The 16,547-nt window shown below is 50.8% G+C and overlaps 1 protein-coding gene across 1 annotated transcript; it reads left to right on the top strand.

Annotated features, from left to right (window-relative positions):
• Positions 1–7,026: 7,026 nt before the first annotated feature.
• On the top strand, positions 7,027–13,804 carry ATP1B2 (ATPase Na+/K+ transporting subunit beta 2). The gene is made up of 7 exons (XM_059906919.1): positions 7,027–7,737; positions 9,528–9,656; positions 10,367–10,471; positions 10,580–10,785; positions 11,023–11,079; positions 11,862–11,960; positions 12,068–13,804. Exons 1-7 carry the CDS (start codon positions 7,626–7,628, stop codon positions 12,230–12,232), a joined length of 873 nt encoding a protein of 290 aa, XP_059762902.1. The 5' UTR covers positions 7,027–7,625; the 3' UTR covers positions 12,233–13,804.
• The last annotated feature ends 2,743 nt before the right edge of the window (positions 13,805–16,547 follow it).

The following is a 16,547-nucleotide window of genomic DNA, read 5'->3' on the forward strand; positions in this document are numbered from 1 at the left end:
CCGTGCACCGCGATGGAGAGTGGCCCCCGCTTGCCGCAACTAGAGAAAGCCCTCGCACAGAAACGAAGACCCAACACAGCCAAAAAAAAAAAAAAAAAAAAGAATATATGGTGACCCAGCCCTCAGCCCCCAGACCTCTGGAGAATCCTGGTGCCCCATCTCCTCCCTGGGGTACCCTCCTGCCTCAGCCCCCAGCTCCCTGGGAAACTTCATGCCCATCCCCCATCACCAGACCCCATGGGGATCCCAGTGTCCCAGGTTCCTAGGTTACAAGGATCTTCCTACCAGTAACCCAGGCAACAGGGTGAGTCACTTTTTGGACCTGCTGTCCCCCTTCTACAAGGATTAGCCAGGACCTAAATGACCCCAGAGAGTCTCTGGGTTGGAAGACACATCCTAGGCCCCTCCTTGGACCCTCACAATCTCAAGTTTGCAAGTCTATAGCTGCCTCCTTCCCGTCAGAGTGTTTTCCAGGAGAGTCCTCAGCATGTCCAGAGAGCCCAAATTCAACTCTGGTCCCTGGGCAATGTTCAGGGTCAGCCTGGGCCACTTGAATAAGTTCATTCAACTGATATTTACTGAGCACCTACTGTGTACCAGGCACTGTTCTAGACACTGAGAATGCATTGATGAAAAGGATAGACACAATCCCTGCGCTTATGAAGTTCACAGTATAAGAGAGGAGACAGCCAGATAGTCCATAAACAAAAATAAATAAGCAAGGTTATTTCAGATAGTGGTTGTCTCTATAAAGGGAATAAAACCCTGTAGTAGAATCAAGGGTGGTAGGGGAGGGGCAGCATTAGCCGGGTGGTCAGGGAAGTCTTCTCTGAGGCAGTGTCACTTGAGCAGAGACCTGAATAGAAACCTGAAAAGAAACCAGTCTTGTGGGGGTCTCGGGTATGAGCAAGCCAGTGGGGAGAGAGGCTCAAGGGCTTGAACACACCTGGTCCCCACCAAGGGGGTTGTTCTGAGTGGCAACTTCCTGGCCTTGTGTCCCTGAGGAATCTCCCAAGGGCTAGCTTTTCTCTCCTCCCTCTACCCCGTCCTGTCCAGGACACTGTGCTCCCAGCCTCTCTTTCTCCAGCCTGCCCTAGATTCCAAGATTCCTGATTACCATCCAGATCTGTCTACACTCTTTCATTAAGACTGACTCTGCTTTTACACAGACTCTGCCAGGCTCCCACCAAGGGCACCTACAATGCCAGCCCAGTGTCCCCTGCCTCTCCCACACCCCTAAAAACCATTCTGGAGCTTGACAGCATATGCTGTAGGCTCCAAGCCTGGTCTACCCACTCACTCCACCCTGTGTGTTACCTCTCTTCCCTTCCCTCCTTCCTTCTCTCTCTCTCTCTCTCCCTCTTTCTTTCTTTCAACTAACATTTATTGGACCCTGATAGTATGCCAAACACTGTGTTAGGTACTCCATAGGGACTCCAGAAATGAATAAGACTTGGTCCTGGCCCTGGAGAACAGGGGTCTGGGGAGAGAGATAGATATGTAAAATGATTTAATGGGGATCTCTTAGGAAGTGCCAGGAACTTGAACAAATGACTAAACCTCTTTACCTTTCAGTTTCCCCATCTACAAAATGGGCAAGTCACCCTACTCAGGGTTGCCGGGAGGGTTTGGTGGAATCATGTAAGTCAGATGTGTAGCACAGTGCTTGGCATATAGCAAGTGCTCCCTGTATGAGAGATGTTGCTCTTGTTTATATCATTAGCCTCCTGCATAGTTCTTGAAATATAAGTCTGAGCCTGCCGGGTGTGGAAGATAAGGAAGGGTGTGTGATGTGGCTGAACCGGGGGCAGGCTGAGATGGAATGAGGGCAGACTGGGAAGGCTCCTTGGGCCATGGGGTGAGAGGCCTTGTATGTCCTGCTGAGGAGTTGGGGCTTGATCTAGTCAGCGGAGGAACATCTGTGTTTCTTTCCTTTTTTTTAAATTGTGGTAAAATACACATAACATAAAATTTATCGTCTTAACCAATTTTTTGAGGAATTTACAATTTAATCAAGATATATTGAATACATGGATGAAATGAAAAGCCAACGGATAAAAAACATTTATACATTAGTTCCAGGTGGCATGGTTTAAAGTCAGGCTAAGTCTTTAACGGTTACAGAATACAAATATATACCTTCATAAAATCACACATACCTTCATCACATAAAATAAAGACACTCTAGGCCATTACACAGACCATGATAAATTGCAAGAAAGGAGAGGTGCTATAATAGTAAATTCAAGCCAGTCAGTTTTCCTCAGTCTTTTACCATCTTAACCATTTTTAAGTGTCCAGTTCAGTGGCATTAAGCTTCACAATGTTGTGCAAATATCACCACCATCCATCTCCAGAACTCTTCATCTTGTAAAACTGAAAGTCTGTACCCATGAAATAATAACCCCCTACTTTTCCTCCCCCTGCCCCCATATCTGTGTTTTGGAGCCCTCTTCTTTCCTTGTTCTTGTCTCTACAAAGACCCATCTTGCTGGGAACCCAAACAGCTGAGTCCCTGGGATTTGGTTGGTAGGGGGAAGGGAGTCATTGGGCACAGACCTAAGACAGGCTCTGGGTATGGGAGAGGGGGTGTGGGAGCTCTTATTCCCTTCTTCCTTTCTGGAGATGCTGGAGGAGGGCTGGGTTCCGGAAAGAGGTTGGAGGTTTGTAATGGCTCTTTGCCCCCTCACTCCTTCCTCAGCTTGTTTCCCTGTGAACACCAATGCTGCATGGAGTAGCGTGTTCTTTCCTCCCTACCCCCAACCCTCCTCATGCTGACCTCACCTTTAGGAGAAGGCATGGAAGGCAGCAACACTAGCTCAGCCTTACCCCAGAACTGCCCTAAAGGCACAGAAGACATTCATTCTTTCTTTTCCAAGTGAGCCTGGGGTACAGGGCAGAGACTGAACCAACAGTCTGGAGGCCATCTGCAGGCCTGTGTTTGCCAGGCTGTGTGTGTTGAGGGTAAGATCCAGGCCTCATCTCTCCAGATCGAGCCTGGCCCATTTCCGTGCTCCTTAACTGATGAAGGAAAAGGCAGGTTGCTTCCCTGAGGTTTCTCGTAGAAGGAGTCATTCCATGTTTAAGCCCAATTCAGCAACCAGGCATTATCTTCGGTAGCTCTGTGGGTTGCTTGGGTATGGAGGATATATAGAAAGCCTTGCTCTGAAAGAGCTTACAGTCTAGCTGAAAAGATAAAATACAAGAGTTTTCAGCCCAGTTGCTCAAGACAAAAACCTAGGCACTAGCCATGGTCATCATTCTACTTCCTAAATAGATTCTGAAGCCATCCTCTTGTCTCCATCTGCAAAGCTGCTGCCCTGGCCCAGGCCATCCATATCTCCCACCCGGACTGCTGCAAAGCCCTGCTACCTGGTCTCCTCGCTTCCCATGGTCCACTCTCACATGGCAGCCATGGTGATTTTCATTAAATTTAATCATGTCAATCCCTTGCTTAAAACCGTAGAATTAAGACTTCCCTGGCGGTCCAGTGGTTAAGACTCTGTGCTTCTACTGCAGGGGGCATGGGTTCGATCCCTGGTCGGGAAACTAAGATCTCATGTGCTGCACATTGCGGCCAAACAAACAAACAACAACAAAAAACCCACAGAAAGGGCTTCCCTGGTGGCGCAGTGGTTGAGAGTCTGCCTGCTAATGCAGGGAATACGGGTTCGAGCTCTGGTCTGGGAAGATCCCACATGCCGCGGAGCAACTGGGCCCGTGAGCCACAACTACTGAGCCTGCGCGTCTGGAGCCTGTGCTCTGCAACAAGAGAGGCCGCGATAGTGAGAGGCCCACGCACCGCGATGAAGAGTGGCCCCCGCTTGCCACAGCTAGAGAAAGCCCTCGCACAGAAACGAAGACCCAACACAGCCATAAATAAATTAATTAATTAATTAAAAAAAAAAACCCACAGAAAAATCCTAAAATTGTTTCTGTGATGGTTGGATTAAAATCCAAACTACTCCCTTTGGCGTACAAGGACCTGTTTGATTTGGCCTCTGCCTACCTCTCAGATCTCTTGCTGTACCAATCTTGCTGTCCCTCATTCAAGCCTAGCCTTTGCACTCACCCTTCCCTCCACCTGGAAAGCTCTTCCCCTACATGTCCCTATGGCTCCTTTGGGTTACTTGGGGCAATTAAAAATTATCTCCTCAGTAAGGCCATCCATGCCCATGCAGGCACTCTGGCACATCACCCTGTTTTATTTTTTTCTGCATAATATTAACATTATTTAATTTGTTTGTTTTTATTGTTTGTTGGAATGGGAGTCCCAGGAGCACAGGAACCAGAATAGTGCCTGGCGCTAAGCAAATGCTCATTAGGTACACATTGAATGAATGAATGGGAGTCGGGGCTGGACTCTGAAGGGTGGGCAGTCTTCCAGGATGCGGAAATAATATGGACAAAGGTGTAAAGTCAGGAGTAAGCACAGCCTGTCCCAGGAGTGGCCAGCTCAGCTCCAGCAGAGGACTAGTTGGGGCCTAGTGGCAAAGGAGGTTGGGGATACAGACTGGGTCTAGACATGGAGTACCCTGAAAGTTAGACTGAAGAATCAGGACTGCATCCTGCAAGGTCACAGGAAGCCACCGAAGACCTTTGAGCTGAGGGGTGGCCTAATTAAAACTGTATTTTGAGGGGCTTCCCTGGTGGCGCAGTGGTTGAGAATCTGCCTGCCAATGCAGGGGACACGGGTTCGAGCCCTGGTCTGGGAGGATCCCACATGCCGCGGAGCAACTGGGCCCGTGAGCCACAACTACTGAGCCTGCGCGTCTGGAGCCTGTGCTCCGCAGCAAGAGAGGCTGCGATAGTGAGAGGCCCGTGCACCGCGAGGAAGAGTGGGCCCCACTTGCCACAACTAGAGAAAGCCCTCGCACAGAAACGAAGACCCAACACAGCCAAAAGTAAATAAATTAAAAAAAATAAAATAAAATAAGGTACCGCTTACTTTAAAAAACAAAACAAAACAAAACAAAAAACAACAACAAAAAAACTGTATTTTGAGAAAATTAATCCAGAGTCTGCTGCAGAAGGGACTGAAGTAAGACCAGCTGCATAATCTGTGGGACCCAGTGCAATATGAAAATGTGGAATCCCTTGTTCAAAAAGCAGGAAAAAAGTGCCGTTCGGGTACTAAAATATAAAATATTTTCCTTTCTTCCATGGTTCTTCTCTCGACTTTTCATGATATTTTAAATTTATTTAATGTTATTCTAGATAAAGAAAATAACATTTTGGGGACTTCCCTGGTAGTCAGGGGTTAAGAATCCGCCTTCCAATTCAGGGGACTCGGGTTCGATCCCTGGTCAGGGAACTAACATCCCACATGCCGCAGGGCAACTAAGCCCACGCACTGCAACTACTGAGCCTGCGTGCTCTGGAGGCCGCGCACCACAACCAGAGAGCCTGCACGCCACAACTAAGAGCTGACGCAGCCTAAATAAATAAATATTTTTTAAAAAGAAAATAACATTTTTAAAAATAAATTTATTTATTTAGTTTTGGCTACATTGGGTCTTCATTGCTGCATGCGGGCTTTCTCTAGTTGCGGAGAGCAGGGGCTACTCTTCGTTGCAGTGCGCGGGCTTCTTATTGCGGTGGTTTCTCTTGTTGTGGAGCATGGGCTCTAGGCAGGTGGGCTTCAGTAGTTGTGGCTTGCGGGCCCTAGAGCGCAGGCTCAGTAGTTGTGAGCACGGGCTTAGTTGCTCTGAGACATGTGGGATCTTCCCGGACCAGGGCTCAAACTTGTGTCCCCTGCATTGGCAGGCGGATTCTTAACCACTGCACCACCAAGGAAGTCCCAGATAATGATTCTTTTTTTTTTTTTTTTTTTACATTTATTATTTATGGCTGTGTTGGGTCTTCGTTTCTGTGCGAGGGCTTTCTCTAGTTGTGGCAAACGGGGGCCACTCTTCATCGCGGTGTGCCAGATAATGATTCTTAACAGGAGGTCTTTCGAGGCCCATGTACCTCCCTACTAGACTGTGGGTCTCTGGAGCCCTGTGAGAACCACGACTTTACCTCCCCAGCGGTGGGTTGCACAAGGTCTCTAGTAGGTGCTCAATAAATGTCTGTTGACCCAAATGGGCAAATGAGAAGGAGAGTTCAGACATGGGGGTGGGAGGAGGCAGAACACCTAAGCAGATGGGGCTCCAGGGCTGGGGTCTCAGGGCAGTATTGGGGGCTGGGAATGCGGTGTTGGAAGGCCTTTTTTGTCCCCCTAATATTTACTTGGTCGCGTCAGGTCTTAGTTGTAGCAGGCGGGCTCCTTAGTTGCGGCATGCACGTGGGATCTAGTTCCCTGACCAGGGATGGAACCAGGGCCCCCTGCATTGGGAGCGCGGAGTCTTAACCACTGCGCCACCAGGGAAGTCCCTGGAAGGGTTTCATGAGAGATGTGGTGGGAAAGCAGGGAAGCCCCCAGGCTTGGGGAGAAGCACGTGGTGGGAGAAGCGGCAGTGGGACTGGAGTAGGAGGTGTCGGGGGGATTGGTAGCGGCTCCCATAGGGGGAATTTCCCTCCTGTGGTGGCCTCTATTGATCTCTTTGAGGCCTGTTCTAGCTTCCAGCCCACCTGGTGTAGTACCTCAGCTGGTCTCTTCGATCTGTTTTTCTTGATCTCTGGCTCCTTCTCCATTCGTCTCACATTCTGCCCTGTCTCCTGGCTATTAGTCTCTTTCTAACTCCCTGCCTGGGGCCCCCATCTCAGCATATATCTGCTTTCCTTTCTGTCTTCTGTGTCTCTCTGGGGTTATCTTACCCTCTACTCCGCCCGGACACGCCCTCTATCCTCTCCACCCACCCACATCTAGTCCAGTACCTGGGGTGGGGGTAAGGGAAAGACCTCTAGGTCCTGAAGAGGCGTCAGGGGGGCGGGCCCAATTCCTTTCTCCAAATTTGCATATGCATGAAGTCGCCCAGGCCAGCAGCGAGGAGGCGGGGCCTCTGGGGGGGTGGGAAGGGGGCGGGCACCCCCGGAGCCGCGGAGTATATAGACTGCGCGCCGCGGCTGCCGGCCCCGCACTGCTGAAGAGCGGAGCCTCCGCCCGGGGGACCCCTATCCCTGCCTGTCCCCCCCCAACTGCGCGTCCCCACCCCACCCCACCCCCGCGGCCGAGCCATCGCTGGTGTGGCGGTCTCCGCTAGGCAGAGAGCCTTGAACGGTCACCCGACCCCCCTCCACAGCCTCTTTGCATCTCGGATTTCGGGGCGGCCCCCTCCCCCACCTCTCCCTGCCTCTTTGCACCCCGATTTTTTATGCGCTTCTCTGGGGTTTTGCAGCCGTCTATTTTTGCATCCCTTTTCGTTTTGCTTCTGGGAGGTTTGGGGGGTGAAGCTGCGTTCGCACCCCTTCCCTTTTTATCCTCCCGTGCTCGGACAACCCCCCTTTTCATTGCAGTGGGGGGGGGCTAGGTTCTGTGCATCCTACGCCGCGCCGCCAGCACCCCGCACCGTGTGGCCCTGCGCCCCGGAATTTGCAGCAGCTGCATATCTGAGGGGGGGCTCTCCCTCGCCCCCGCTGCCTTTGCTTCCCGCGCGTTCTGGTGCGTGAGGGGGCTTCACGCGCCGCACCCCGGCTTCTCCGTAGCCCCCCGCCCCGCGCGGGACTCGCCCCCAGCCGTCAAGATGGTCATTCAGAAAGAGAAGAAGAGCTGCGGGCAGGTGGTTGAGGAGTGGAAGGAGTTCGTGTGGAACCCGAGGACGCACCAGTTCATGGGCCGCACCGGGACCAGCTGGGGTATGCGGGGCCGGCCGCGCGAGGGGTGGGGGGTCCGCCGGGCGACGCCCCGGGGACACGAGGTCCCGCCGGCGCAGCCCTAGCTCCCTTCCCGGGTCCCCGGCGTCCGGCCCCCCTGCCGGGCTCTGGGCTGGGAGGGCGCCGAATCGCCGGTCTAATCTCCCTGGCTGGCCGCTGCGGAGGCGGAGAAAGTAGGTCACTGCCGCCTTCCCGCCCCCCGCGGAGCCCCCTCGCTCGGGGGGTCGCGGGCTCTGAGCGCGTGTCCGCGCCGCGGCGCTCGCGCTCGCTGTCGGGGGCCGGTCAGCTCGGCACAGTCGCCCCCCTTCCCCAGAAGAGAGACCCTTCCCTCCCTCTGACTCTCACTAGCTAGCCAGGCCCGTCTATTTTTAGCTCGAGCCCACCCCTTGGACCCTGGGAACGTTCATGAGCGGGCGGGTCTTGGAGAGGTGGGGTGTGTGTTGGAGGGGGTTCTTCACAGCGGAAGTTGTCTGTGTCCTACTACCGGGTGTTTTGGAGCCTTCTGTGACTGCTTGGCGGGCGGGGGGCTGTTGCGCCGGGGTGACATTGGGAGGTTTTCGGGGCTGGGTGTTCGGCTCAGATGTCGCAGACGGAGGGAGTGGTCACTAGTGGTGAGACATGTACATCATCCGGCCCAGTGTGTCTGTGGGCTTGCGTGGCTTGGCTCCTTCCCCACCCATACCTTGGCGCCACTGGGGAGGCGTGGAGGGAGTTGCGTCTGGGTGAGGGTCCCGTGCTAGGCATAGGTGCCAGTGAGGGGTGGAATTCTTCCGAAAGGGATTTTCAAGCTGGGGAGTCGAAGCACAGGAGACATTGTGCGACACAGCTTACAGTTCATCCACACTAATTGAATGCTGTCCGCATTAGCCCAGCCACTTGGGGCACTTGAGGTGGGTCCGATGCAGTCCTTGCTGCAGGAAACTTGAAGTCCACTCCCTGGGACCGGAGGGATGGATCCACGAGTGCTTGGGAGAATCTGAGAAGGCTTCCTGAGTGAAGTGTCTTCTGAGATGGAAGGACTGGGGGTCAGGGCTGGTGGAAAGAGCAGGTGCTCACACTAGGCTGAGGAGTGACGGAGTGACGTGTCACATCCACCAAGGACCAGCTCTATGCCTGAAAGGCTATTGGAGGTCTACGTTTACTCCTGCCTCTGCCCTGGGTGCTGTGTGGGAATTGGGGGGTGGGGGGAACTGTTGAAGGTTCTGGACAGCTGTCTCTGAGAGACTTTGTAGCTTGGCAGGAGCCTCATTCAAGGTTTGGCTTTTGTGGGGCTCTGAGAGAGAGATTTTGCTATTTGAGTGTGGGCGTCCACACCCTGAGGGATGGGATAAGAGTTTGGCTGTGAATTGGGGCCAATGCCATCTTGAAAGTCATCGTGCTAGACAGGTTCAAGCATGAGTACCGATACAGTGGTATCAGATGTTGTGCCTTTTCAGGGCCACAAAGGTTGAGAAGTTGAGAACGTAATTTGTGGCAAAATGACTGCGGCCTATACTATGAGTTGTGCCAGCAACAAGAGTTTAGGTCTCTCGTGGCCTCCACAAGGTCGGGCTTCACTGTGCTGTGGGACCAGGAAGGGCTGGGAGTCATGGCTGGAAGCCAGACACAACTGCCGTTTTTCAGCTTGTCTCCTTTTGCTTCCAGGGGAAGGCTTCCCAAGGCTCTGCGATCCATTCCTGTGCAGAACCTCTGAGTGGGAGAGGGGTGTGTGGGGATAGGTCAGGTCATCGAGGGAGACCTGGAACCTGCTGACCCTGTTTCCTCCTCCTTAGCCTTTATCCTCCTCTTCTACCTCGTCTTCTATGGCTTCCTCACCGCCATGTTCACCCTCACCATGTGGGTGATGCTGCAGACGGTCTCTGACCATACCCCCAAGTACCAGGACCGACTGGCCACACCGGGTGAGTGATGAGGCTCCCCCACCAGCCACCCTAACTGCTCTCGTGCCCCCAGGTATCCAAAAGGAAAGCACAGGCTGAGAACTGTCAGCTCTTCTCAGAGGTTTGGTTCTGATGATCCAGTCACCATGTGCTGGGGAGTTCTTTTTTTTTAATTACTTATTTATTTTATTTTTGGCTGCGTTGAGTCTTCATTGCCCACGCAGGCTTTCTCTAGTTGCGGCGAGTGGGGGCTACTCTTCATTGTGGTGTGCGGGCTTCTCATTGCGGTGGCTTCTCTTGTTGCAGAGCACGGGCTCTAGGCGTGTGGGCTTCAGTAGTTGTGGCACACGGGCTCAGTAGTTGTGGCTCACAGGCTCTAGAGCACAGGCTCGGTAGTTGTGGCGCACGGGCTTAGTTGCTCTGCAGCATGAGGGATCTTCCTGGACCAGGGCTCAAACCTGTGTCCCCTGCATTGGCAGGTGGATTCTTAAGCACTGCGCCACCAGGGAAGCCCTGGGGAGTTCTTCTTGAAGTCTGCCTTCCCATTTCCCACACCTGAGAGCTCTGTGATCTGGGGAGGTGGCAGATGTTCACAGGAGATCTCCCTCCCGGGAAGACGATCTCGGATCTTCACCTGTCCCTCACCCTGGTGTTCCCTATGTCCATCTTTTTCCCTCTGTGTGTGGTCCCTCATCTTATATATACCCCTCACTCTCGCCTTTGTTGATTAGGCTTGATGATTCGCCCTAAGACTGAGAACCTTGATGTCATTGTCAATGTCAGTGACACTGAAAGCTGGGACCAGCATGTTCAGAAGCTCAACAAGTTCCTGGAGCGTGAGTATGGGGCTGGTGATGTGGCTGTGCAGGACCTCAGGGCAGGGGACTGGGGACCCTGGGAGCAGAACATGAGGCCTGTGACTCTCCCCCCACCCCCTTCCGTAGCTTACAATGACTCCATCCAAGCCCAAAAGAATGATGTCTGCCTCCCTGGGCGCTATTACGAACAACCAGATAACGGAGTTCTCAACTACCCAAAACGTGCCTGCCAGTTCAACCGGACCCAGCTGGGCGACTGCTCTGGCATTGGGGACCCCACCCACTATGGTTACAGCACGGGACAGCCCTGTGTCTTCATCAAGATGAACCGGGTACTCATGGCCTTAGTTCCCAGGGGGAACGGAGGAGGGAGCTGGGGCTACCATCTGCTGGCAGTTGCTTTCTTTTGCTGGGGCTCTTGGGCTTTGGGAGATTTTTAGATGTTTGAGTGGCTGAGAGAACAAGAGAGATGGGGCCATTGGAGGCTGAGATCGTGGTTGGAGGGCTGGATACTTGTGTCTTTGACAACTTCTTTCTTTAACCCTCACCACTCTCTCTCCTCGCTCCAGGTCATCAACTTCTACGCAGGAGCAAACCAGAGCATGAATGTTACCTGTGTGGGGAAGGTGAGTTTGTTGGGCCTTGTGCACCTGTTTGTCCTTCATGGTTTCCATGTCATTCACTCATCTCTCCCTGTCTTCTTTGCTCCCAGAGGCTCCATCACTCTAGGGACAAGGGGGTAAGAGTGGGCTCCAGTATGGCTCAAACTCCAAGGGGCTGCCACCCGTCTTGCTTCTCTCTAGGATGCAGAAGTCTGCTCTTTTGTGTGGATAGACACCTCCTTCCTGACTCCACCCAAACCCCTGCTTCTGGCTTCTCTCCCTAATCCTTCCATGTTCTCCTCTATTCCCTGACCATGTCTTCTGCTCTCCATCCCATGTCTCTCCTATCCCTCAGTTCTTTTTAGGTATCTGGTAGCTGCTGATCTGTAAGCACCACCTGCCACCACTAAGTTGTCCTTGGAACCCTGCTCCCCCCACCTCTGTCCTCTCTAGGAACTTCCCGCCCCTCTTCATTCATCCCCCTCCTTGTTTCCTACTGAGTCCTTACTCATTTATCTGTTCTCTCTTGGCTCCGCTCCAGAAACCGATTCCTGAGGATGGGGTAAGAATTTGGGGTGGGAGGGCAGTAGGAGGCTTCAGGCTCATTAGCGCCCTGGAGGCCTTCCCAGTCTGATGGAAGAGACGGGACACCCGCTCCTGCGCACGCGCAAACGCACCAGCCTCCGCGCTCAAGGGATACGGATATGAGACAGGATAATGTGGGGGTGAAGGAGGAACAAAGGGAAGTCTGGCGAGCGTCTGGGTTCCCTCACATGCTCTCCCCCACCCTCCTGCGCCCCCCACAGCGAGATGAAGATGCTGAGAATCTCGGCAACTTCGTCATGTTCCCTGCGAACGGCAACATCGACCTCATGTACTTCCCCTACTACGGCAAGAAGTTCCACGTAAGTCCCGTGGGAGGCCGGGTGCTGTCTCCTGCAGGGGAGCGGGGCCCTGGGGAGGAGGCCGAGTTGCCGCGGGCCTGGAGCCTCGCTCTCCTCCTCTGGCCCAGGTGAACTACACGCAGCCCCTGGTGGCCGTGAAGTTCCTGAATGTGACCCCCAACGTGGAGGTGAACGTGGAGTGCCGGGTCAACGCCGCCAACATCGCCACTGACGACGAGCGCGACAAGTTTGCTGGGCGCGTGGCCTTCAAACTCCGCATCAACAAAACCTGAGGCCCCTTCCTCCCGCCCCCACCTCTTTCCTACGGATGCTTCTGGAATATCCCTGACCCTGCCTGATCCCTCCCTCACCCACCCCAAAGGTATTTTTTATAACAGAGCTCTGGCTTGTCTGAGTCCCTTTTCCTTTACTTCTGAACCCGACCTGATGTCTGTCGTGATTCCCTGGCTACGCACATTTTCCACTATCTTCTTCCCACGCTAGCTCAGTCAGGGACAGGGAGATGGGACCCCAAGGCGGTCACAGAGGAGTTGGGAGCCTTTCTAGTCGTGGTGTAGCTGTGAGTGGGGTGTCCTCACAGCTACCCACCTGTCCTGCCCTCTTATCCCCTGAGAGCTATAGAAAATGCCCACCCACCCACCTACACACACATCTCATTTCACCCCTTACTTCCAGACACTAAGGTGGCGCTCAATTCTGTTTTTTAAATTGAAGGAGAATTGACTTACAACACTACGTTAGTTCCAGGTGCACAGCATAGGGATTTAATATTTCTGTACGTTAGAGTGGTCACCAGTGTGGCCCTCTATCCCTCCATTCCAGCTCAGCTGCTGTCACCTACCTCTGTCTGCCACGCCTTCTGCCTGTCTACGACAGTCGCTGTCTCAGTGGCTTTTGACTTGTCTGGCTTCTCTGGCCAGTCTTTCCCCACTTCTCCATCCCCATTCCCTCCACTGAAAGGGGGACCGTTTGTAATTGAGGACCGGGTGGCTCTGTGGCCTTTTCCCTTTTTCCTGGCACATCTGGCTTCTCACCCCACGTTGACTACGTGAGCTGGGAATGAGGGTCTGAAGGAGAAGTCCATGTTGGTTCTTGAAAATTCTCTTCGTAGCGCCTCCTGTCACCCAGCTAGGCACTCAGAGGGGCGGGGTTGACCTAGGCTGAATGTCCACTTTGTTTTTGCCGATGGCTCCCTTCCCCCTGTTCGCTTTCCCAGAATATCCTGCAAGTTCCACTTCCCAGGCGCCCTGGGGGAGGGGCAGCCATTTTGGCTAGGTCCCCAGTGGCCACCTTGGAAACGTCAGCTGGCTATGGGACTATTCCACCTCCTTCCCCTGGGCCCAGATATGCCCCCACCATTCTCTCTCTGGCTTCTCTTAGCAAGTTATCAACTAATCACTAACTCCTTCCCTTTTCTCTGCATGCCAGCCTGAAAATTGCAAATACCTCCTCCATCTAAGGCTCTGAATTTCTTGGCTCCATCTCCTTCAGACCCCTTTGCTTTCTTAAACAACCCCATAGTGCCCATAGAATGTTAAATGAGGGACTGCCTGTGATCTTGAGTTATAGAGGCATTTTAACTCTTTCTTTTCCCACGTCCTTCACTTCCTCACCTCTGACTTCCTTTTTTTTTGATGCTGCAGCTTCCACACCCCACCCACAGATGGACTCTCCTCTGTTTTTCTCTCGCTGGATCTGAGTCTCTTCCCTTTGGGTCCCCATGTTTTCCTGCACTCCCCTCACCCCAGTGGTCTCTCTCTGCAGTTATTTAATGCCTGTGTCAGATCTACTGTAAAAAGAGGATAAAGTACAATAAAATGAGAGCAATTATATATATAAATATATATCATACAGGGAGCCCTGTGTGCAGGTTGTTCCTTTCTGAGCATTTGGAAGAGCCCTGGGAAGGGGGTGGGGGGTGGATTTGGGTGACCTGGGAGTTACCCAGCCCTGGGGGGGCCCCTCCCCAGCTTTGATCTCTTCCATCCAGTGTCCAACCTCCTAGATTGCTCCATCACGTATACCATCTTGAGATCACTCAATACAAGACAGGCAAGAAGACTACGCCCTTTCCTACAGCAATACTTATAAAGTGCCTACTATGTGCGTTCTAGGCACCAGGAAGACACACTTATGAAAGAGGCAGAGTTCCTGCCCCCAAGGAACTCCCCAGTTTAACGGGAGAGGGGAGGAGCACACGAGAAACTCTCAAACCAGGTAGACATAAATGTATTTCCAGGAAGGGGAGAAAGCTGGTGAGGACAAAATTCAGAGTGGTCACCAACTCCCTGTGGGGGCTTCGAAGGGCTTAAAGGATGTCGTGGTTTTGGGGGGAGAGACTAGCATCAGCAAATGCCCGGAGACAGATGAGGAAAATTGACCAGAAGAAACAGATCTCAAAACAATATGAAACGTAGGAGCCCAGTTTTGTGCATAAAAAAAGTACACACACAAGCATAGAAAAAAAGGATGGATGAGTCTATACCACAGTGTTGATTGTGGTATTTGTGGATGGCTTTATAGCTAATTTTTATTTTCCTGGGGCTTATTTGTTTTTGTTTGCAATGAGTTCCTCAATATTTGCCTTGAAAAATAACTTTATTACTTATGCATACACATATATACACAGTTTTATCATGAATGCATAGTACACACACACAGACACACACACACAGAGGGATTGCTGGGTTTTGGTCATTGTTACACCAAAATCAGATCATATTATACACAATTTTGTGCATCTCACTGTGTTCACTCAATTTCACCTGGCCTGGTAGAGCTCTAATTCATCTTTTTAAATGGCTGCATAAAATTTTTTTCTATTGGGTCGTTCTTCCCTTGTTAATTTGTTAGAGCTCCTTGACATTTGTAGATATAAACTGTTTTATGCATTGTAGAATTTCCCCCAATCGATTGTTTGCCTCTTGAGTTTGTGGTTTCTTTTAGTGTTAGAAGTGGTTTCTTTTCCTTTTTTTTTTTTGGCCACACCTCCTGGCTTGTGGGATCTTAGTTCTCCTGAGCAGGGATTGAACTCAGGCCCTCGGCAGTGTAAGCGCAAAGTCCTAACCACTGGACCACCAGGGAATTCCTGGTTAGTTTTTCATATAGTCAAATATGCTTTAGTTGTTCTTTTGCAGTTTCTGGGTTTCCATTCAGTAGTGTATACTCTTGTTTTGTAAATTTTTTTGACAGGATTTTATTTCATTTCAATTTTTACATTCATCTTAATTCATTTGATCTATTTTTTAAAAAATTAAACTGACTTTATTTATTTTTGGCCATGCCTCTCGGCTTGCGGGATCTTCCCCGACCAGGGATCAAACCCGGGCCCCCTGCAGTGGAAGCACAGAGTCCTAACCACTGGACCACAAGGAATTCCCACATTTGGTCTATTTTTGTTTCTTTTTGTGTGTGGTGTGAATGAGGAGTCTGGTTTAATTTTACTTTTTAGTTGTGTCAGCTTCATTTAAAAAAAAATCCTTTATTTACCCCCATTGAATTGAAATGCCAACTTCGGCTGTATAATACATTTTGCTGTATGCTGAGATCTACTTCTGGATTCATTACTGGCTTGTCTACCGTACACCAAGCCATACTGATCTGATTCCAGTAGTTTTATACTATGTTTTCTGATATCTAGCAAGGCAAATAAGGCTCCGCCCATTCCTTTTTAAAAACAACTATTGGCTATTTTGGGGCACTTATTCTTCTCTATAATTTATTATAAAAATAAATAAATTTATTTATTTATTTATTTTTGGTTGTGTTGGGTCTTCGTTGCTGTGCGCAGGCTTTCTCTAGTTGCATTGAGCAAGTCTACTCTTCGTTGTGGTGTGCAGGCTTCTCATTGCAGTGGCTTCTCTTGTTGTGGAGCACGGGCTCCAGGTGCACGGGCTTCAGTAGTTGTGGCACATGGGCTCAGTAGTTGTGGCTTGCAGGCTCTAGAGCGCAGGCTCAATAGTTGTGGCACATGGGCTTAGTTGCTCCACGGCATGTGGGATCTTCCAGGACCAGGGATCGAACCCCTGTCCCCTGCATTGGCAGGCGGATTCTTAAACACTGTGCCACCAGGGAAGTCCCACTTTTGTTATTATTTTGAATGGAATATTTTTCATTCTTTTTTCCTCAATGCTTTTGCAAGAAGATAAAAATTTTTTTCTATCTACTATCCATCTGCCTTATTGAATTCTCTTAATTACATCATCTATTATTAACTAAAAGTTAGTTTTTAGGTACATGATCATATGATCAAAAAGGCAAAGAGATTTATTTTTTTAACCAATGTTTTGTTTTTTTTTAAATCCTCTTGAGTGTTCTAAAACCATTATTAGTGGGCATTCCTATATAGTTCATAATTTAAGTTTGAATTATCTTAGTCTTTAACCATTAGGATAATACCAGTATTCCATTACTATTTTTTTTAAAACATAAAACAGATCGTGTCACATTTTGCTTAATACCATTTAACGGACTCCCACTGCTTTTATTTAAAAAACATTTTTTTTATTATTATTTTTTAATTTATCTAAATTTTTGGCTGCGTTGGATCTTTGTTGCTGCGTGTGGGCTTTCTCTAGTTGTGGTGAG

This window comes from Balaenoptera ricei, chromosome 20, assembly GCF_028023285.1.
Source record: "Balaenoptera ricei isolate mBalRic1 chromosome 20, mBalRic1.hap2, whole genome shotgun sequence".
NCBI classification, from domain to species: domain Eukaryota; kingdom Metazoa; phylum Chordata; class Mammalia; order Artiodactyla; family Balaenopteridae; genus Balaenoptera; species Balaenoptera ricei.

Excerpts from the sequence above, each read along its gene's own strand:
- ATP1B2 (XM_059906919.1), top strand. The coding sequence starts at position 7,626 with ATGGTCATTCAGAAAGAGAAGAAGAGCTGCGGGCAGGTGGTTGAGGAG. Across the intron at positions 9,657-10,366 it reads GGACCGACTGGCCACACCGG|GCTTGATGATTCGCCCTAAG; the intron begins GTGAGTGATGAG and ends TTTGTTGATTAG. Across the intron at positions 10,472-10,579 it reads GCTCAACAAGTTCCTGGAGC|CTTACAATGACTCCATCCAA; the intron begins GTGAGTATGGGG and ends CCCCTTCCGTAG.